The sequence below is a fragment of the Schistocerca nitens genome, chromosome 2, assembly GCF_023898315.1.
Source record: "Schistocerca nitens isolate TAMUIC-IGC-003100 chromosome 2, iqSchNite1.1, whole genome shotgun sequence".
Classification (NCBI taxonomy): Eukaryota; Metazoa; Arthropoda; class Insecta; order Orthoptera; family Acrididae; genus Schistocerca; species Schistocerca nitens.
In genome coordinates this window covers 324,870,377-324,894,094 of record NC_064615.1, presented here as the reverse complement: position 1 = coordinate 324,894,094, position 23,718 = coordinate 324,870,377, and the positions used below count along the sequence as shown (strand labels likewise).

At 40.4% G+C, this 23,718-nt stretch overlaps 2 protein-coding genes across 4 annotated transcripts in view; one reads left to right on the top strand and one right to left on the bottom strand.

The window, feature by feature from the left end:
• Positions 1-23,718, bottom strand: part of LOC126236121 (cyclin-dependent kinase 8) — a 93,667-nt gene that overhangs the window by 56,692 nt on the left and 13,257 nt on the right. Inside the window, exons 1-4 of one of the 3 annotated variants that reach the window (XM_049945194.1) lie at positions 16,784-16,802; positions 16,175-16,250; positions 15,929-16,039; positions 15,698-15,838 (exon numbers count right to left, since the gene is read on the bottom strand). In XM_049945194.1, the coding sequence (XP_049801151.1) occupies positions 15,698-15,838; positions 15,929-16,039; positions 16,175-16,198 (276 nt within the window). In that variant the 5' untranslated portion in view covers positions 16,199-16,250; positions 16,784-16,802. Of the gene's footprint in view, positions 1-15,697; positions 15,839-15,928; positions 16,040-16,174; positions 16,251-16,468; positions 16,728-16,783; positions 16,803-23,718 lie in introns of those variants that run through there. The other 2 variants (XM_049945192.1, XM_049945193.1) reach the window with 2 other exon arrangements.
• LOC126236120 (coatomer subunit alpha) lies at positions 16,994-21,697 on the top strand. The gene has a single exon (XM_049945191.1). The coding sequence runs from the start codon at positions 17,055-17,057 to the stop codon at positions 20,721-20,723; it is 3,669 nt and encodes a 1,222-aa protein (XP_049801148.1). The 5' UTR covers positions 16,994-17,054; the 3' UTR covers positions 20,724-21,697.

Below are 23,718 nucleotides of genomic sequence, written 5' to 3'. Positions count from 1 at the left end.
TTCCATCACTCACTGTTCTCCATCAGGTGGCAACATGCACACACACCACCAGGGGACACTAAACTGACATGACTTCACTGCACACAACTCTGACCGGCTGACAAATTCTTTTAAGCAGCTACACTTCAGAGCTTGTCCCCAGATTCGGTGACCGATAGACTCTTTTGTCCTATATCATTACAATTTATCATGCAAAATGATGAATGGAACATGCAACTGACTGACAGACTGACTGACTGACTGACTGACTAACTAATTAACTAAGTAGCACACTAACTGCCTTATCAATAAGAGTACGGAAAACTGTTGTGAGGAGATTACATCAACACAGTATAAGGCTACTAAGCCTTACATAATTGTATCAGCATTCAAGACTATTTGTTACAATCAAAAACTTTTATACCCTTGGAATATAACTCAGCATCACAGAAGAACCTACAGCACTATAAAGTTATGTGTATCTCAATTATTAAGTGTACATATTGTAAGGAAACTTATATAGGTATTTCATCAGAGGGTAAAGCCTCTGTCGACAATCAGCAGGGTTTTAGACACCATCGCTAGTGCAAAACTCATCTTGCCCTTTCCTCGCATGAGATCCTGTGAACCATGGATGGAGGGCAAAAGGGAGATCCCATATTCCTAGATTCCAGTAACGCATTTGACACAGTGCCCCACTGCTGACTGTTAATGAAGGTGCAAGCATACAGAACGGGTTCCCAGGTATGTGAGTGGCTTGAAGACTTCTTAAATAACAGAACTCAGTATGTAGTCGTCGACAGTGGGTATTCATCAGAGACAAGGGTTTCATCACGAGTGCCCCACAGAAGTGTGATAGGCTCATTCTTATTTTCTATATGTTGTTTGTTGTGGTCTTCATTCCAGAGACTGGTTTGATGCAGCTACCCATGCTACTCTATCCTGTGCAAGCTTCTTCATCTCCCAGTACCTACTGCAACCTACATCCTTCTGAATCTGCTTAGTGAATTCATCTCTTGGTCTCCCTCTATGATTTTTACCCTCCACGCTTCCCTCCAATACTAAATTGGTGAACCCTTCATGCCTCAGAATATGTCCTACCAACCGATCCCTTCTTCTAGTCAAGTTGTGCCACAAATTTATCTTCTCCCCAATTCTATTCAATACCTCCTCATTAGTTATGTGATCTACCCATCTAATCTTCAGCATTATTCCATAGCACCACATTTCGAAAGCTTCTATTCTCTTCTAGTCCAAGCTTGTTTAAACTATTAATTGTCCATGTTTCACTTCCATACATGGCTACACTCCATACAAATACTTTCCAAAACGCCTTCCTGACACATAAATCTATACTCAATGTTAACAAATTTCTGTTCTTCAGAAACGTTTTCCTTGCCATAACCAGTCTACATTTTATATACTCTCTACTTCGCCATCATCAATTATTTTGCCCCCCATATAGCAAAACTCATCTACTACTTTAAGTGTCACATTTCCTAATCTAATTCCCTCAGTGTCACCCGACTTAATTCGACTACATTCCATTATCCTCGTTTTGCTTTTGTTGATTGATCTTATATCCTCCTTTCAAGACACTGTCCATTCCGTTCAACTGCTCTTCCAGGTCCTTTGTTGTCTCTGATAGAATTACAATGTCATCGGCAAACCTCAGAAGTTTTTATTTCTTCTCCATGGATTTTAATTCCTATTACGAATTTTTCTTTTGTTTACTTTACCACTTGCTCAATATACAGATTGAATAACATCGGGGACAGCCTACAGCCCCATCTCACTCCCTTCCCAACCACTGTTTTCCTTTCATGCCCTTCAAGTCTTATAACTGCCATCTGGGTCCTGCACAAACTGTAAATAGCCTTTCGCTCCCTGTATTTTACCCCTGCCACTTCCAGAATTTGAAATAGAGTATTCCAGTCTACATCTACATCTACATCTATACTCCGCGAGCCACCTTACGGTGTGTGGCGGAGGGTACTTATTGTACCACTATCTGATCCCCCCTTCCCTGTTCCATTCACGAATTGTGCGTGGGAAGAACGACTGCTTGTAAGTCTCCGTATTTGCTCTAATTTCTCGGATCTTTTCGTTGTGATCATTACGCGAGATATATGTGGGCGGTAGTAATATGTTGCCCATCTCTTCCCGGAATGTGCTCTCTCGTAATTTCGATAATAAACCTCTCCGTATTGCGTAACGCCTTTCTTGAAGTGTCCGCCACTGGAGCTTGTTCAGCATCTCCGTAACGCTCTCGCGCTGACTAAATGTCCCCATGACGAATCGCGCTGCTTTTCGCTGGATCATGTCTATCTCTTCTATTAATCCAACCTGGTAAGGGTCCCATACTGATGAGCAATACTCAAGAATCGGACGAACAAGCGTTTTGTAAGCTACTTCTTTCGTCGATGAGTCACATTTTCTTAGAATTCTTCCTATGAATCTCAACCTGGCGCCTGCTTTTCCCACTATTTGTTTTATGTGATCATTCCACTTCAGATCGCTCCGGATAGTAACTCCTAAGTATTTTACGGTCGTTACCGCTTCCAATGATTTACCACCTATGGCATAATCGTACTGGAATGGATTTCTGCCCCTATGTATGCGCATTATATTACATTTATCTACGTTTAGGGAAAGCTGCCAGCTGTCGCACCATTCATTAATCCTCTGCAGGTCTTCCTGGAGTACGTACGAGTCTTCTGATGTTGCTACTTTCTTGTAGACAACCGTGTCATCTGCAAATAGCCTCACGGAGCTACCGATGTTGTCAACTAAGTCATTTATGTATATTGTAAACAATAAAGGTCCTATCACGCTTCCTTGCGGTACTCCCGAAATTACCTCTACATCTGCAGATTTTGAACCGTTAAGAATGACATGTTGTGTTCTTTCTTCTAGGAAATCCTGAATCCAATCACAAACCTGGTCCGATATTCCGTAAGCTCGTATTTTTTTTACTAAACGTAAGTGCGGAACCGTATCAAATGCCTTCCTGAAGTCCAGGAATACGGCATCAATCTGCTCGCCAGTGTCTACGGCACTGTGAATTTCTTGGGCAAATAGGGCGAGCTGGGTTTCACATGATCTCTGTTTGCGGAATCCATGTTGGTTATGATGAAGGAGATTTGTATTATCTAAGAACGTCATAATACGAGAACACAAAACATGTTCCATTATTCTACAACAGATTGACGTAAGTGAAATAGGCCTATAATTATTCGCATCTGATTTATGACCCTTCTTGAAAATGGGAACGACCTGTGCTTTCTTCCAGTCGCTAGGTACTTTACGTTCTTCCAGAGATCTACGATAAATTGCTGATAGAAAGGGGGCAAGTTCTTTAGCATAATCACTGTAGAATCTTAAGGGTATCTCGTCTGGTCCGGATGCTTTTCCGCTACTAAGTGATAGCAGTTGTTTTTCAATTCCGATATCGTTTATTTCAATATTTTCCATTTTGGCGTTCGTGCGACGGCTGAAGTCAGGGACCGTGTTACGATTTTCCGCAGTGAAACAGTTTCGGAACACTGAATTCAGTATTTCTGCCTTTCTTCGGTCGTCCTCTGTTTCGGTGCCATCGTGGTCAACGAGTGACTGAATAGGGGATTTAGATCCGCTTACCGATTTTACATATGACCAAAACTTTTTAGGGTTCTTGTTTAGATTGTTTGCCAATGTTTTATGTTCGAATTCGTTGAATGCTTCTCTCATTGCTCTCTTTACGCTCTTTTTCGCTTCGTTCAGCTTTTCCTTATCAGCTATGATTCGACTACTCTTAAACCTATGGTGAAGCTTTCTTTGTTTCCGTAGCACCTTTCGTACATGATTGTTATACCACGGTGGATCTTTCCCCTCGCTTTGGACCTTAGTCGGTACGAACTTATCTAAGGCGTACTGGACGATGTTTCTGAATTTTTTCCATTTTTGTTCCACATCCTCTTCCTCAGAAATGAACGTTTGATGGTGGTCACTCAGATATTCTGCGATTTGTGCCCTATCACTCTTGTTAAGCAAATAGATTTTCCTTCCTTTCTTGGCATTTCTTATTACACTTGTAGTCATTGATGCAACCACTGACTTATGATCACTGATACCCTCTTCTACATTCACGGAGTCGAAAAGTTCCGGTCTATTTGTTGCTATGAGGTCTAAAACGTTAGCTTCACGAGTTGGTTCTCTAACTATCTGCTCGAAGTAATTCTCGGACAAGGCAGTCAGGATAATGTCACAAGAGTCTCTGTCCCTGGCTCCAGTTCTGATTGTGTGACTATCCCATTCTATACCTGGTAGATTGAAGTCTCCCCCTATTACAATAGTATGATCACGAAACTTCTTCACGACGTTCTGCAGGTTCTCTCTGAGGCGCTCAACTACTACGGTTGCTGATGCAGGTGGCCTATAGAAGCATCCGACTATCATATCTGACCCACCTTTGATACTTAACTTAACCCAGATTATTTCACATTCGCATTCGCTAATAACTTCACTGGATATTATTGAATTCTTTACTGCTATAAATACTCCTCCACCATTGGCGTTTATCCTATCCTTGCGGTATATATTCCATTCTGTGTCTAGGATTTCGTTACTGTTCACTTCCGGTTTTAACCAACTTTCCGTTCCTAATACTATATGCGCACTATTTCCTTCAATAAGAGATACTAATTCAGGAACCTTGCCCTGGATACTCCTGCAGTTTACCAATATTACGTTAACTTTTCCTGTTTTTGGTCTCTGAGGACGGACGTTCTTTATCAACGATGATAATGTTCTCTCTGGTAAGCCGTCAGGTATTTTATCGTTTCGCCCAAGGGGGGGTCCCTCTAACCTAAAAAACCCCCGTGTGCACGCCACACGTACTCTGCTACCCTAGTAGCTGCTTCCGGTGTGTAGTGCACGCCTGACCTGTCTAGGGGGGCCCTACAGTTCTCCACCCAATAACGGAGGTCGATGAATTTGCAACCATTATAGTCGCAGAGTCGTCTGAGCCTCTGGTTTAGACCCTCCACACGGCTCCAAACCAGAGGACCGCGATCGACTCTGGGCACTATGCTGCAGATATTAAGCTCAGCTTGCACTCCGCGTGCGATGCTGGTTGTCTTCACCAAATCAGCCAGCCGCCGGAAGGAACCAAGGATGGCCTCAGAACCCAAGCGGCAGGCGTCATTCGTTCCGACATGTGCTACTATCTGCAGCCGGTCACACCCAGTGCGTTCAATAGCTGCCGGAAGGGCCTCCTCCACATTACGGACGAGACCCCCCGGCAAGCACACCGAGTGCACACTGGCATTCTTCCCCGACCTACCCGCTATTTTCCTGAGGGGCTCCATAACCCGCCTAACGTTGGAGCTCCCTATAACTAATAGGCCCGCCCTCTGTGACTGTCGGGACCTTGCCGGAGAATCGGCCACTGGCCCAACAGGCGAGGCATCCTGTGGTGGCTCGGAAACGATGTCATCACCACTAGGAAGCACCCCGTACCTGTTGGAAAGGGGTAAGGCAGCCGCCACGCGGCCAGATCCCACCTTCGCCTTTCGGCCAGGCACGCGCGAGCCCACCACTGTCCGCCATTCACCCTGGAGTGATGGCTGACCGGTAAGATGCTCACTGCCGGAAGACGCAGCGACATCAGGGGTTCCATGTGATTCCAAGGCCACCGAAGTAGGCATAGGTCTCACCACAGTTGCCCCAACGCCACTACGAGCCGACGCCTGCGCCTCGAGCTCGATGAGCCTAACAGACAAAGCCTCCACCTGTCCCCGAAGAGTGGCCAATTCTCCTTGCGTCCGCTCACAACAACCACAGTCCCTACACATGACTATGTTTACCCTACTCTATACGGTGACAAATTCCCAAGATAATCTTCTGATGAGCTACTCTGATAATCAAGAAACACTCACTGAAATACGAGACGCGAAAACTACGCTAGGTTTTCCCAGAAAAACTATTTAAAAGCTAAGCGCAGCAAATAAGTACAAAAACACTGTTATTGAAATAAAAGGTTCTACCTAGTAAGCACTCGAACACGCAAGAAATTACAAAAATAAACTAGTAATTACACAGATAACTGAAAATAAGTCGCTGCTGTTTGTAAAATATGTAAGAAGCAAACGGTGTACTCGCCTTAGTTGTAGCAGGAGCTAGCGATGCGCTCTCGCTGACGGTCTAACTGACATTGTCAAAAGCTTTCTCTAAGTCTACAAATGCTAGAAATGTAAGTTTGCCTTTCCTTAACCAATCTTCCGTGAGAAGTCGTGGGGTCAGTATTGCCTCGTTTGTTCCTATATTTCTCCGGAATCCAAACTGATCTTCATCGAGGTCGGCAGTTTTCCATTTATCTGTAAAGAATTCGCGTTAGTATTTTGCAGCTGTGACTTATTAAACTGATAGTTCAGTAATTTGCACATCTGTCAACACCTGCTTTCTTTGGGATTGGAATTATTATATTCTTCTTGAAGTCTGAGGGTATGACACCTGTCTCATACATCTTGCTCACCAGATGGAAGAGTTTTGTCAGGGCTGGCTCTCCCAAGGCTGTCACTAGTTCTAATGGAATGTTGTCTACTCCCGTGGCCTTGTTTCGACTCAGGTCTTTCAGTGCTCTGTCAAACTCTTCACGCAGTATCGTATTTCCCATTTCATCTTCATTTACATCCTCTTCCATTTCCATAATATTGTCTTCAAGTACATCGTCCTTGTATAGACCCTCTATATACTCCTTCCACCTTTCTGCTTTCCCTTCTTTACTTAGAACTGGGTTTCCATCTGAGCTCCTGATATTCATACAAGTGGTTCTCTTTTCTCCAAACGTCTCTTTAATTTTCCTGCAGGCAGTACCTATCGTACCTCTAGTGAGATATGCCTCTACATCCTTACATTTGTCCTCTAGCTATTCTGCTTAGCCATTTTGCACTTCCCGTCTACCTCATTTTTGAGATGTTTGTATTCCTTTTTGCCTGCTTCATTTAATGCATTTTCATATTTTCTCCTTTCATCAATTAAATTCAATATATCTTCTGTTACCCAAGGATTTCTACTAGCCCTTGTTGTTTTACCCACTTGATCCTCTGCTGCCTTCACTATTTCAACCCTCAAAGCTACCCATTCTTCTTCTACTGTATTTCTTTCCCCCATTCCTGTCAATCATTCCCTAATGCTCTACCTGAAACTCACTACAACCTCTGGTTCTGTCAGTTTGTCCAGGTCCCATCTCCTTAAATTCCCAAATTTTCTATATACATAAATGATTTGGTGGACAGACAGGCAACAGTCTGCAGCTGTTGCTGATGATGGTGGGGTGTATGGGAAGGAGTCGTTGACTGATTGTAGGAGGATACAAGATGACTTAGGCAAAATTTCTAGTTGGTGTGATGAATGACAGCTAGCTCTAAAAGTTGAAAAATGCCAGTTAATGCAGATGAATAGGAAAAACAAACCCATAATGTTAGAGTACAGCATTATCAGTGTGCTGCTTGACACGTCAATTAAATATCTAGATGTAACATTGTGGAGCAACATGAAATGGAACAAGCATGTAAGGTCAGTAGTAGGGAAGGCAAATGGTCGACTTCAGTTTATTGGGAGAATTTTAGGAAAGTGTGGTTCATCTGTAAAGTAGCCTGCATATAGGACACTAGTGCGACCCACTGTTTAGTACTGTTCGAGTGTTTGGGATACACATCAGGTCGGATTAAAGGAGGCCATCGAAGCAATTCAGAGGCGGCCTTTAGTTTTGTTAACAGTATGTTCAAACAACAAGCAAATATTACGGAGATGCTTTGGGAACTCAAATGGGAGTCACTGGAGGGTACACAACATTCTTTACGAGGACCAATATTGAGAAAATGTAGAGAACTGGCATTTGAGGTTGACTGCAGAATAATTCAACTGCCACCAATGTATATTTCATGTAAGGATCATTGAAGATAAGATTAGAGAGATTAGGGCTTGCGTCGCAGAATACAGACAGTTATTTTTTCCTTGCTATATATGCAAATGAAACAGAAAAGGAAATAACTAGCAGTGGTACAAGGTACCCTCCACCACGCACCATATGGTGGATTGTGGAATATGCATGTAGATGTAGGTGAAGATACATGTGTTACCTTTCCATAGCTGTCTAACTGTCTATTGGTCGCCTCCACAACAGACATCAATTGGCAACAAGTCTGATTCTTTCCACCTGTTGGTGATTTGTCTGGTGCTTGAGTTGGCAGTGTTCAGAAAATCATAAAAATTTTTCATAATTTTTTGTGTGTAGAACTGAAATTTATTTCAGGTGTCTTTAAACAGTGTGTGCAATGGCAACTTCTGGAGAGCAATCCCTGGACTTATTTACTTTCAGGGTCAACAAATGAGATCATTACTAGCAGCTATTGGCATACTGATGGAAGCACAATCACCACAGTAAACATCACTGATGTAGCACAGAATACCTGTGGCCAGATGCCGCTTCTTCCATCCTTCCCCTCTTTTGATGCACAAGAAGAACACAGAGTAACACATGCGGCTAGAGCAACACACTGCTGGATACAACGTATCAGGTGAATCACGGCACTCTTTCTCTTTTCATGGGTCACAGTACGTATTTTCCAACTATGTCACAAGTTGTTCCCTCAGTTAGAGCCCCAAACCCTACCCTATAAAGACATTATTTGAGTATTACACAACTTCTTCAAAATTCAGATTCATGTAGCAGCTGCCAGTTTCAAATTTTTTTGTACGTCACCATAACAATCAATCTTACAAGGAATGGATCGCTGAACTCAAGGGCATGACTAGGAACTGTAAATTTAACTGCTCCTGTTGAATCTAATTTCAAGATGAAATCCTTCGCGATGCCATTATTCAAAACCTTGGTAAATGAATACAGGCTGAGATTTTAGAACATTGCAATCCTTGTTGCAATGAGGTGCTTAAAATAATTGAAGCTCAAGAAGTTCAAGACACATGTAATTCAGTTCCACATAAATCTCCACTTGAGAAAAAGGAAATAAATATGATATTCTGAATCTGTACCCCCTCCTCCTGCCAATGCACACAGGAACAGTGGATGAAGGTAACAGAACTGTACAGCAAAACGCTCAGTGTAAAACATGCGACATTCTAACCAATCCTCCTCCAACAGACATACAACTAAAAGCTTCATCAATCACAATTTGGACAAAGATAGTCTTCTGCAAATAAAGACAGGTAGTCCCGTCCAGAGGACAGACTACAATCTGTTCATCTGTCTGCAGATTTGCAATATCGCTGTTTGAGTCACACTGATTAATCAAGATACTTAAGAGCATTTGGGACACACTCAACTACAAAAATCACACCTGCGCATGGCTATCCCAGTGCCATTCACATTTTAGTCCCAATATTTTTGGCGTGTATTTGGTTTAGATATTCAGGACAATGTGCATGCTACTGATATGCAACTCCCCCATGTCAGTACTCATCAAGTGTATCGAAAATATGGACATTTGTTTCTTGGCACATCTGGACACGCAAAGAATTTTTACACATATATTACTCTCACGGTCATTGAAAAAACTAAGTTTTATCACACTTGCTGGGTATCCTATGCCATTTCGGATGAAGTTGATTCTGATCTCAGCAGCGTAGAACAAATCTGAGTTTTGGAACCTCTATAATTTCCAAGAACACTTGCAGGTGATATATATTGAATATGTGATCATCACGGCCCCAGATAGCAATTTTGTTTCGTAATATTGATATCTGGTGACATGGTAGTCATGATTTGAGATATATCACTTGCAAGTGTTCTTGGAAATTAATGAAATCTATTTCTGCAAGTCAGTGGGCATCTCCCCTTGTGATCACAAGATAAAAGAATAAGAAGATCAGAATTTGTGCTGATTTTAAAGCTACAGTTAATGCTCAAACAGTGGCTTATTCCTTCACACTTCCATAAAATGATGAATTTATGGATAACCTAGCAGGTGAACAATTTTTTCAACAATTGATATAGTCAATGTTTATCCTCAACTTCCCCTTGATGAACAAACAAAACCATTTGTGGTGGTAAATACACTGGTCAGATTGTATCAATACCAGCACCTCCCCTTCAGAAATGCCTCTGCTCCTTCATCATTTCAATATTTCCTTCAACAAATGACATCAAAAGTTCCTCCCTGTTCAAACTATTTAGATGAGATAGTTTTATCCACACAAACATCAGAACAGACTCTCAAAAGTTGGGAGTCTCCCTTTCATGTTTTGACTGATGCAGGACTCGAGTGTAATGTTCATTTTTCAATACTGAAATTGAATATTTGGGACATGTCATTGGCACCCATGATGCTTGTCCCTTGACTAAGCAATTGGAGACCATATGGAGATTACCTTGTCCTAGAAATGTAAGACAACTCCAAGCTGTTCTTGGCACACTGACATACTACATCAAATTCATTCCGAACACAACACAAATTTCTATTCCTCTGCATTGCCCCTGATTTAAAAGTGTTCCTTTTAAATGGGCTTAAAACGCAAACCAATATTTTCATAAACTGAAACATGCACTGCTTAGTGACCCATGTCTTACGTATTTTGACCCACAAAATCCAGTAGTCCTTGCAGTTGATGTATCACCATACGCAACAAGAGCACTTTTATCCCATAATGTTGACAACATGAAACAGACCATAGCTTTCTTGTCTAAAATTTTGAACAAAACTGGAATCAACTACAGTCAGCTGGAAAAGGAAGTATTAGCCATAATTTACAGTGTCACAGAATTGCATCAATAACTGAATGGAATCATTCTGTGTCAAATCAACACAATTTTGAATGAAAATTTACCTTGACCCCTTAGATTATGATGAAACTTAGTTATCTTGTGTCCCTACATAGTTATGAATGAAAACCACAATTTTTTTTCGTAATTTAACTAAACATTTATGAAGCCTTGAATTTTCAATTCTTTTTTAAAAAAGTTGCTGCACCCTGGAGTAGTAAATTGCCATTTTTTCAGGAATCAGAAGACATACAGACCTGGAAAATGTGTAATTTTAAAGCTCTTTAGATGTGCTTTTATTTGATATGCAACATGATGGTGCTTAAAAATTTCTGAAAAAGTCATATTTTTAAAATTTTGAAAAAAAAAAAATCATAAAATTTCCTTGCACTATACTCTTACACCTCTGAAAGTTTCATTTTGGGATCATCATGGGATCAGGTAACAGAAGGAGTACATCTACTACATTAACACATGCCTGAATCATGTCAGGTGAGACGGATGACACCATTTTGCAAATTGCACTACTACATCATAAAATTTGCACGGCCTGTGTGAACGGTACCTCACAGCGTCACTGCAGAATGTCACGAGTTCTACATCTACATCTACACTCTGCAAAACATTGTATCAGTTATTGGGGTTTCTTCCTGTTCCATTCACATATAGAGTGTGGGAAGAATGATCGTTTGAATGCCTCTGTGCAAGCAGAATTATTCTAATCTTATCCTCACGATCCCTGTGTGAGCAATGCATAGGGGCTGTTATCCCTAGAGTAATCATTTAAAGCTGGTTCTTAAAACTTTGTTAATAGACTTTCTCAGGATAGTTTACGTCTGTCTTCAAGAGTCTGCCAGTTCATTTCCTTCAGTATCTCTGTGACACTCTCCTATGGACTAAACAAACCTGTGAACATTCATGCCACCCTTCTCTGTATACATTCGATATCCCCTCTTAGTTCTATTGGGCATGGGTCCCACACACTTGAGCAATATTCTAGGATGGGTCGCACGAGTGATTTGTAAGCAATCTCTTTTGTAGACTGATTGCTCTTCCCCAGTACTCTTATCAATAAATCAAAGTCTACCACCTGCTTTACCCAAGACTGAACCTACGTGATCATTCCATTCCATATCCCTACATTTTTTTCATTTTACGAAGTGCAAAATTTTATATTTCTGACTTTTAGAGCAAGTTGCCAATCTCTGCTCCATGTTGAAATCTAATCAAGATGATCTGACTGAATACTTGTGCAGCTTCTTCTCAGATAGTTCTTCATTATAGATAACTGCATCCTCTATGAAAAACCTGATTTTACTATTAATATTGTCTGCAAGGTCATTAATATACAACAAGAACAGTCATTGGTCCCAACACACTTCCCTCGGGCACATCCGAGGTTACTTCTATATCTGATGATGAATCTCCATCCAACACAACATGCTGTGTCCTCCCTACCAAAAAGTCCTCAATCCAGTCATAAATTGCATTTGATACCCCATATGATCATACTTTTGACAAAAAGCATAGGTGCTGTACTGAGTCAAATGCTTTTTGGAAATCAAGAAAGACTGCATGTACCTGGTTACCTTGATCAAAGCTTTCAGTATGTCCTGTGAGAAAAGTGAAAGTTGGGTTTCACATGATTGATGTTTTGACAAACCATGCTGGTTAGCATTGAGAAGATTATTCTGTTCAAGATACCTCATTATGTTTGAGCTCAGTATAAGTTCCAAGATTCTACAACATATTAATGTCAAGGGTATTGGACAGTAGTTTTGTGAATCACTTCTACTACCCTTCTTGTAGGCGCGTGTGACCTGTGCCTTTTCCCTAGATCTGGGAACAGTTCTTTGTTAAAAGGATCTGTGACAGATTAATGTGAGAAGAGGGGCTAACTCAGCCACAAATTCAGTATAGATTCTCAGAGGGATTCAATCGGGGCATGGAGCCTTGTTCAGTTTTAACATTTCAGCTGTTTATCAACATAACTGACGCTAATATTTATTTCTTTCATCTTTTCAGTGGTACGAGGATTAAATTGCGGCAATTCTTCTGGGTATCTCTTTGTAAAGAAACATTTGAAAACAGAGTGAAGCATTTCAGCTTTTGCTTTGCTACCCTCAATTTCAGTTCCCGTCTCATTCACTAAGGACTGGACACTAACTTTGATGCTACTAACTGCCTTTACATATGACCAGAATTTTGTTTGGATTCTGTGAAATGTCATTTGATAATACTCTGCTATGGTATTCACTGAAGGCGTAACGCATTGCTCTCTCAACAGCACAATGGGTTTTATTCAGCATCTCTCTGTCTATAGCCCTACACTTTATTTTACACCTATTTTGACTGAGAGAGGTGGTGCAGTGGCTAGCACACTGGACCCATATTCGAGAGGATGATGGTTCAATCCCGCGTGCAGCCATTCTGAATTGGGTTTTCTGTGATTTCCCTAAATCACTCCAGGCAAATGCCAGGATGGTTCCTTTGAAATGGCATGGCCCAATTCCTTCCCTGTCCTTCCCTAATGCGATGAGACCGATGACCTCACTGTCTGGACTCCTCCCCCAAACACCCCCCCCCCCATCACCACCTATTATGCAGTAATCTCCATTTCTTTAGACATTTCTTTACAGTGGCTGCATATTACAAGTCACAGCTGCAAAATACTGACATGAATCCTTTACAGAAGAATGGAAAAACTGGTAGAAGCTGACCTCAAGGAAGATCAGTTTGGATTCCGGAGAAATATAGGGACAAATGAGGCAATACTGACCCCACGACTTCTCACTGCAGATAGGTTAAGGAAAGGCAAACCTACGTTTATAGCATTTGTAGATTTAGAGAAAGCTTTTGACAATGTTGACTGTAATACTCTCTTTGAAATTTTAAAGGTGGACGGAGTAAAATAGAGGGAGCAACAGGCTATTTACAATCTGTACAGAAACTAGATGGCAGTTATAAGAGACGAGGGGCCTGAAAGGGAAGCAGTGGTTGAGAAGGGAGTGAGACAGGGTTGTAGCCTATTCCCTAATGTTATTTAATCTGTATACTGAGCAAGCAGTAAAGGAAACAAAAGAAAAATTTAGAGCATGAATTAAATATCCGGGAGATGAAATAAAAACTTCTGAGGTTTGTCGATGACATTTTAATTCTATCAGAGACAGCGAAGGACTCAGAAGAGCAGTTAATCAGAATGGACAGTATCTTAAATGGAAGATATAAGATGAACACCAACAAAACCAAAATGCGGATAATGGAATGTACTCAAATTAAATCAAGTGATGCTGAGAGAACTAGATTTGGAAATGGAGACTCTTAAAGAAGTAAATGAGTTTCGCTATTTGAGAAGCAAATTAACTGATGATGGTCCAAACAGGGAGGATATAAAATGTAGACTGGCAATGGCAAGAAAAGTGTTTCTGAAGAAGAGAGATTTGTTAACATCGAGTATAGATTTAAGTGTCATGAAGTCCTTTCTTAAAGTATTTTTATGGAGTGTAGACCATGTATGGAAGTGAAACACGGACAGTAAAAAGTTTAGACATGAAGAGAATAGAAGCTTCTGAAATGTTGTGCTAAAGAAGTATGCTGAAGATTAGATGGGTAGATCATGTGACTAATGAGGGGGGTTCTGAACTGAATTGGGGAGAAGAGAAATTTGTGGTACAACATGACTAAAATATGAGATTGGTTGGTAGGACACATTCTGAGGTATCAAGGGATTACCAATTTAGTACTGGAGGAAGCCTGTGTGTGTGGGGGGGGGGGGGGGGGGGGATCGTAGAGGAGGGAGACAAAGAGATGAAATGAAAACAGTAAGCAGATTCAGAAGGATGTAGGTTGCAGTAGTTACTCAAGAGGTGGAGAGCTGCATCAAACCAGTCTCTGGACTGAAGACAATAACAACAACAACAACACCTACAGGACTCATAAGCTGGAAATTCACTGTAATGAAACAAAAAAGACATAATCCTACAAATGCACAGAAAAAAGATAAAGTCACATTGAGTAATAGAAAAATAGTTTTGCCATATCAAGATAACATTTGCCTTAACATCACACAAATATTGCTTAATGGCTGGTTCAGCAGGTTAATTACAAGATAATAAGGTACTGCTGCCATAAGAAGTGAAAAGCATGGAGACAGAACTGGATGGCTTGAAGTTGTAGAAGCAAGACTGATTGGAGGTTGAAGTAGTTATGTTATGGCTTTATAGGAAATGTATGTGTGTATTTATAGACAACGTTTAAAAAGAAGAAATACATGGAGATCTGTTCAAATTCTATTGAAATATTAAAATATTCATTTGCAAAGATGCAGTTACTGATTTGAACTTCTGAAACAATAAATCACTTAAAAGTCACAATCTTCTTTGGAGTTCTGTCATTTGGACACATACTAGAATGCACCTATTGGGACCGGGCGAGGTGGTACAGTGGTTAGCACACTGGACTAGCATTGGGGAGGACGACAGTTCAATCCCATGTCCAGCCATCCTGATTTAGGTTTTCCATAATTTCCCTAAATAGCTTCAGGCAAATGCCGGGATGGTTCTTTTGAAAGGGCAAGGCCGACTTCCTTCCCTAATCCAATGAGACCAATGGTCTCACCGTTTGGTCTCCTCCCCCCAAATCAATCCAATCCAATGCATCTATTGGAATGGCACACAGCAAAACTCTTGTATTGCAAATAATATTTCTCTTGGTTTAAACTGTGTCCTTTAAGTGGCTTTTTCCGGTTGAGGAATAATCAAAATTATAGTAGGAGAATAGAGAATTTGACAAATAACAGCAAGGCTTATTTGGTCTGAATTAAGTCCAAAGAACGATTAAATGATTTATGGAAATGTCAAGACTGAGCTGCTTCGTTTCACCTCAGTACAATGTACGTTAGAAGAAAACAGAATTCCATGTACTTTTTTTATATATTCATGTCAATATGCTACTCACCAGATCTCTATGCAGAACCCAGTTCGAATGTAAGTAGTGAATACCATCCAAAATTTGATACAACAATGATTTAACCATGCCCTTTGGTACCATTACTGGCTTCTTATTTGCTTTCGCTGCACGATGATACTTTATTATATGCTGAAAAACAACACTTATTAGTTGTTTGTTCGATATAATGGAATCATTGGCATTAAGTCAAATCTCTAAAATATTACTGCGCTTACTCACCCACAAATCATGTTCCGCATAATCAAACAACAGCCATACCTTACGATCGTTATGAGAAAGGAATACTCGAATAAGATTAATGACATTTGAATGCTTCAGTTCACGTAGAAGCTGAAAGGAGATGCAACAAAGCATAAACATTTCAACAAAATTGAAATATAACTTTGGCTATTCATAGACCTAGAAAAAACTAGTAAACAACAAGCGGCATAATATGTATCTCCCGAACAGACGGGCTGTACTTACCGCTATTTCTCTACAGGCCGACATAGATAGACCTGTTCCTTCGATTTGTTTTAAGGCGTAGTCTTTGGTATCTGTCCTATGTAAATTTAAAGAAAGAACAATGAGAAAGTATTGAGAACTAAGAAATACAATACAACAAATAACTGTAAACAAAAAATTCGTTCTTGGCAGACGAACTACACAATATCTGAATTGGAGACAGCACAGTCTGATGTTTTGCCATCTTTAATGTGTATGGCTAATGCAAAATATTTATTTGTTACAATTACAACACTAATAGCTGAATGTTAATACCCGTCTTTTCTCCGTGCTTTGTAAACATGACCGTATGTCCCTCGCCCGACCTTACAGCCTTCAAATTCGAATAAATCTTCTACTTTGATGCGCTCCGCTGCCGTTTTAACTTTAAAATCATAATCCATCGTTCTCTATTTTCCGACGCGCACTTCGCTAACGATGACAGAAAAAATGCATAAAGACGTAAAATATATTTCATTCATTGCTTCACACCGGACGCAAATCTTGTTTACATATTGTTTGGTAAACTTTACATGTTCACATTAAAAACCTTTGAAAGTAAAATAAAATCTTTGACATGCTCAAACCTACCTATTCGTCTCATGTATTTATTTTTTCCTCAATGTAATCTGCATAAATAAATAATTAAAGGTACAAGTTAGGATACAATATCTCTCTGTAGTCCATGTGGCAACATCAATAACTCACTTTAAAATACAACTGTATCATATCGCAAGAAAGCCTTGGCTCTATGGAAACTGGGGTTCTCTGTGTTATAGACTTTGATTACCAAAGATGATACAACCTGCACACGTACGTTTTGTGTGATGTGTCAACTGTGTTTGTAGCCAGTGAAGTAACAATGTTGACGAAGTTCGAAACTAAATCAGCTCGTGTGAAAGGCCTGTCATTTCACCCGAAGAGACCATGGGTCCTCGCAAGTTTACACAGTGGCGTTATTCAGTTGTGGGATTATCGTATGTGCACGCTGCTGGACAAGTTCGATGAACACGACGGACCGGTAAGAGGTATATGCTTCCATAACCAACAACCGCTCTTCGTATCCGGAGGTGATGACTACAAGATTAAAGTATGGAATTACAAACAGCGACGTTGCATATTTACATTACTAGGGCATTTGGATTACATCCGTACAACTTTTTTCCACCACGAATATCCATGGATATTAAGTGCTTCCGACGACCAGACAATACGCATATGGAATTGGCAAAGCCGTACATGTATCTGTGTTCTAACTGGCCACAATCATTATGTGATGTGTGCCCAGTTTCACCCTTCTGAAGATACGGTGGTGTCTGCTTCCCTGGATCAAACAGTCAGAGTGTGGGACATATCAGGATTAAGGAAGAAAAACGTTGCTCCTGGACCAGGAGGACTGGACGAGCATTTGAAGAACCCGGCTGCAACTGACCTATTTGGGCAGGCTGATGCTGTGGTTAAGCATGTTTTAGAAGGTCATGATCGTGGTGTCAACTGGGCTGCATTCCACCCCACATTGCCACTAATTATCTCCGGGGCTGACGACCGCCAGATCAAGCTTTGGCGCACCAACGATGCAAAAGCATGGGAAGTAGATACATGCCGCGGTCATTACAATAATGTGTCATGCGTCCTGTTTCACCCCCGTCAGGAACTGATACTTTCAAATTCCGAGGACAAGAGCATCCGCGTTTGGGATGTCACAAAACGAACGTGCTTGCACACTTTCCGTCGAGAACATGAGCGGTTCTGGGTGCTGGCTGCACATCCATCACTGAATCTTTTTGCTGCAGGACATGACTCTGGCATGATAATTTTTAAATTAGAACGTGAACGTCCAGCATACGCTGTCCATGGAAATGTACTCTTCTATGTTAAAGATCGTTATCTGCGGAAACTTGAATTCACTAGCACCAAAGATGTAGCAGTAATGCACATGAGAGGTGGAACCCGAGCACCAGTCCACAGCATGTCTTACAATCCTGCAGAGAATGCTATACTGTTGTGCACTCGCAGTGCAAGTGTTGATAATTGCACATATGAATTGTATACAATACCCAAAGAAACTGACAATCAAAACCCTGATTCACCAGATGGTAAAAGATCTTCAGGTGTCACTGCAATATGGGTTGCAAGGAACAGATTTGCTGTGTTGGACAGAACACATTCACTTCTTATCAAAAATCTGAAAAATGAAGTAACGAAGAAGATTCAGACCCCAAACTGTGATGAAATATTCTATGCTGGAACAGGCATGCTGTTGCTTAGTGATGCAGATGGGGTGACATTATTTGATGTGCAGCAGAAAAGAACACTAGCACAGGTAAAAATAAGCAAATGTCGTTATGTTGTATGGTCAGTGGATATGACTCATGTTGCCTTGCTTGCAAAACATACTGTCAATATATGCAACCGCAAATTGAAATCATTGTGCTCTATTCATGAGACAGCACGTGTGAAGTCTGGGGCATGGGACGACAGTGGTGTTTTCATTTATACTACAAGCAATCACATTAAGTATGCCATATCAAATGGGGATTATGGAATAATACGTACATTGGATCTCCCTATCTATATAACTAGAGTGAAAGGTAATCAAGTATTCTGCCTTGATCGAGAGTGCAAACCACGTGTTTTGAGCATTGACCCAACAGAGTTTAAATTCAAGCTTGCACTGATTAATCGCAGATATGAGGAAGTGCTTCACATGGTTAGAAATGCCCGTCTTGTTGGTCAGTCAATCATTGCTTACCTTCAACAGAAGGGATACCCGGAGGTTGCTTTACATTTTGTAAAAGAGGAGAAAACTAGATTTGGCCTAGCTTTGGAATGTGGCAATATTGAAGTTGCACTGGAAGCAGCACGAGCTTTAGATGATAAAGCTTGCTGGGATAAATTGGGACAGGCTGCACTAATGCAAGGTAATCACCAAGTGGTTGAAATGTGCTACCAGAGAACTAAAAACTTTGATAAACTTTCATTTTTGTATTTAATTACCGGAAATCTTGAAAAACTTCGCAAAATGACAAAGATTGCTGAAATACGGAAAGATTATTCTGGCCAATATCAAGGAGCTTTGGTACTGGGAAATATTGCAGAGAGAATACAAATATTAAAGACATGTGGGCAAAAAACTCTAGCATATCTTACAGCAGCAACACATGGATTTACTGCTGCAGCTGAAGCTTTGGCGACTGAATTTGACCCAGAGAAAGAACAAATACCAGATGTCTTACCAAATGCAACTTTTCTCAAACCACCAGTACCAATTCTACAAGCTGAAACTAATTGGCCACTTCTCACAATTTCAAGAGGGTTCTTTGATGGGACAGCTCTTTCACGTGGAAAGACTGTCTCTGCTGTGGTAATGCAAGATGCAGCAGAAGAACCTGTGCATGCAGGTGGTTGGGGTGCTGATGCTGAATTGGGTTGGGAAGAAGAGGAGGAAGGTGCAGGTGGTGAAACTGATGTAAAGGGACCAACAGCCACAGAAGGTGGTGGATGGGATGTTGGTGATGATGATTTGGAACTACCGCCTGAACTTGAAGAAACTGGTCCATCTGGTGGAGAAGGCTATTTCGCTACACCTCACAGGGGACTTGCCCCACCTCAGCATTGGTTGAACAATTCTAGTTTGCCAATGGACCATTTGCTCGCAGGAAACTTTGAGTCTCTTTGTAGACTCTTATTCGATCAGGCTGCAATTGTAGTCTTTGAACCCATCAAACACTGGGTGATGAAGTCCTACGCTTGTCGACGTACATCATACGCTGCATTGCCATCTCTGCAGTCTCTCAGTGCTTACCCACAACGTAACTGGAAGGATGCGGGACCCAGAAATGGGCTTCCAGCAATAGGCCTCAAGCTTAGTACTCTCGTATCTGCACTGCAAATGAGCTACCAACTTGTCACCCTGGGAAAATTTACAGATGCTATACAGAAGATGCGATCCATCATATGGAGGGTCCCATTGCTGGTTGTTGACACTAAGCAAGAAGTGGCTGAAGCTGATCAGCTTTTAGAGATATGTAAAGAATATATTACTGGAATGCTCATGGAACTAGAACGTAAAGAACACCCAAAGGAAACATTTGAACAGCAGAAGAGGGTTTGTGAAATGGCTGCGTACTTCACTCACTGCAACCTTCAACCTGTTCACCAGATTTTGACCCTCCGTACAGCATTGAATTTGTTTTTCCGTCTCAAAAACTACAAGACAGCTGCATCTTTTGCTCGACGTCTCCTTGAGTTGGGTCCAAGGCCTGAAGTGGCTCAGCAAGCAAGGAAAATATTACAAGCATGTGATAAAAATCCTGTCGATGAACACCAACTGGTGTATGATGAACACAACCCGTTTTCGCTCTGTGCACGCACGTTCCAGCCAGTATATCGTGGGAAACCTGAAGTTCGATGCCCACTCTGCCAAGCAACGTTTATGCCACAATTCAAGGGCACTATATGCACTGTGTGTACTATTTCAAAGGTTGGTCACAGTGCCAGTGGTCTAAGAATATGCCTCAGTCGACGTTGACTGTAATTTTGTCAACTGTTATGAGTTGGTTGATATTATTTTGTATTGGTACACCTCTGTTGGTGTGTGTGTGTGTGTGTGTGTGTGTGTGTGTGTGTGTGTGTGTGTGTGTGTGTGTGTGTGTGTGTGTCATTTTGATGAAAGCCATGAAGAAGTAAATGTTTGTATCTCATCTGAACACTAGCTTTCGGAGTGTGTCACCACAGTTAATTAGAGGCACTATGTTCTTATGCTGCCATACTAGCCTCACCAGCTGTCGCTGACCTTGTTTTCGTTTTATCTGATGTTGTTGTTCTCTTGTAAGGGGGACTAAATTTTATTGTGACCTATCTTTGCTACATTTTGAAGTTGTTACTTATTGTCTTATCTATGTATGTATATTTCATTTATAGAAATTATGTTAGTAATGATATAGTATATTGTTCACTGTTATTATGCTCACAATATCATTCTTGTCACTACCAGTCAGTTTATTTTCCACGTCTGTATTCAAATGCTACCTTCTTGTCATGACAACATCATAAAATTATTTCAGCAAGAACATCAGTCTGTGTAGTCAAATCAAAATATGTAACTGTTTGTGCACTAAAAGATACTTCGTAAATTTTGCAATACTGCATGTCACAATAAACTTCTGAAATCTAGTGATTTGTTAAGAGAATAAAATGTTATAAAATAAACATAAATGTAATATAATGTGAACAGCTTTGTGAATACTTCAAAATATCATCTTGTCACAAGTGTGAAACTTTTTGCAAATTATGTTGCCATTATATTTCCAGTGGAAAAACTGTGACTTCAGGAAGTGACTAATGTGAATGTCTGATGAGTGAATATGAATCAGGTGTACAAAACATTTTCAGTTTCCATGAATACTTCATATCAGTATTTATTCTGTATGCTACTTTAGTTTCATAAATGGAGAAAAATGAACATTTTTATAACATACTCTGCCAATAAACAAATATTTTACATGTCTGTGTTTCCTTTATATTCTTGCTCAGACATCTTGCAGTTTAATACTATCAAAGAGTGTTTCTTTGTTACACTATATGGTATTGTTTGTTTAATGAAAGGCACTATTCGTACTTGATTGATTTAATTTCACAAACCCTGTAATTTTTAAGACTTTGCGTGCAGTTGTGCTGTCTGTCTTGTTTGGTTCACATGTTGTTAATATTTTATTCATTGTGGAATTCTTAAGTTTTTATTTTCTTAAGTTGCTATTCCAATGGCAAACACATTGAAAAGTATAAGGTAATGGCATATGAATGGTTGTACGAACAAAGTGTCAGTATAATTATGTAAGGGCTGAACGGAATGATTATGGACCTGTATTGAGATTCCATGTTGTAATAATTGAGTCCAAGTGTAGTGTGCTTTGCTACAGAGTAGGATGGAAATAATATTTCAGCTTTACAGGTATCAATACATGGTTTTCTGTTAACATTTGTATCATAGCAGGCCTACTTTCTGTTGAGAATCCTCTTCTTCATTGTTTTCAGTAGTAGCGTGTTATTGGGCTGTAACATTTTATTTTAATATCTATCACTGTGAAAATTTTTCTGTGCATATTAATCTGTATTGGGCCAAATTTATTGTTTTGCAATGCTTTGTTTCTTCTGCTCTTTCATGTGTACCCTTCGGTTGTAAGACAAGTTGTCTGTTCATCTAACATTCTGAGAACTACAGAATGTCTTCACTCATCAGCAGCTTTGTTAGATAAATTTTATGAATACAAATGTTTCATACACTAACATTCATTTCTAATGCCCACAAAAATGTTCCGTATTACCAAGAGCTGTTGTTTGTTTACAGCTATTGTTGTTGTTTGTTGTTGTCGTCGTCCTCAGTCCAGGGACTGGTTTGATGCAACTCTCCATCCTACTTTATCCTGTGCAAGCTGCTTCATCTCCAAGTAACTGCTGCAACCTACATTCTTCTGAAGAATCTGCCTAATGTATTCATCCCTTGGTCTTCCTATACGATTTTTACCCTCCACGCTTCCCTCCAACACTAATTTGGTGATCCTTTGATGCCACAGAATGTGACCTACCTACCGATCCCATCTTCTAGTCAAGTTGTGCCACAGATTCTTTTTCTACCCAGTTCTATTCAGTACCTCCTCATCAGTTGTGTGATTTACCCATCTAATCTGCAGCATTCTTCTGTGGCACCACATTTCGAAAGTGTCTGTTCTCTTCTTGTCTAAACTATGTATTGTCCATATTTCGCTTTTATATGTGGCTACACTGCATACAAATACTTTCAGAAAAGACTTTACGATGCTTGAATCTACGCTCGATGTTAACAGATTTCTTTTCTACAGAAACACTTTCTTTGCCATTGGCAGTCTACATTTTATATCCCTCTACTTCAAGCATTATTAGTTATTTTGCTTCCCCAAGTAGCAAAACTCATGTACTACTTTAAGTATCTCATTTCCTAATCTAATTCCCTCAACATAGCCTGATTTAATTTGACTACATTCCATTATCCTTGTTTTGGTTTTGTTGATTTCCATCTTGTATCCTCCTTTCAATATACTGTTCACTCTGTTCAACTGCTCTTCCAGGTCTGTGTCAGAATTAAAATGTCATTGGCAAACCTCAAATTTTTATTTTTTCTCCGTGGATTTTAATTCCTACTCCAAATTTTTCTTTTGTTTCCTTCACTACTTGCTTAATATACGGATTGTATAACATTGGGGATAGTCTACAACCATGTCTCACTCCCTTCCCAACCACTGCTTCTCTTTCATGCCCCTCGACTCTTCTAACTGCCATCTGGTTTCTGTACCAATTGTAAATAGCCTTTCGCCCCCCCTGTATTTGATCCCTGCCACCTTCAGAATTTGAGAGTATTCCAGTCAACATTGTCAAAAACTTTCTCTAAGTCTACAAATCTTAGAAATGTAGGTTTGCCTTCCCGTAATCTATCTTGTAAGGTAATTCTTAGGGTCAGTATTGCCTGATGTGTTCCAACATTTCCACGG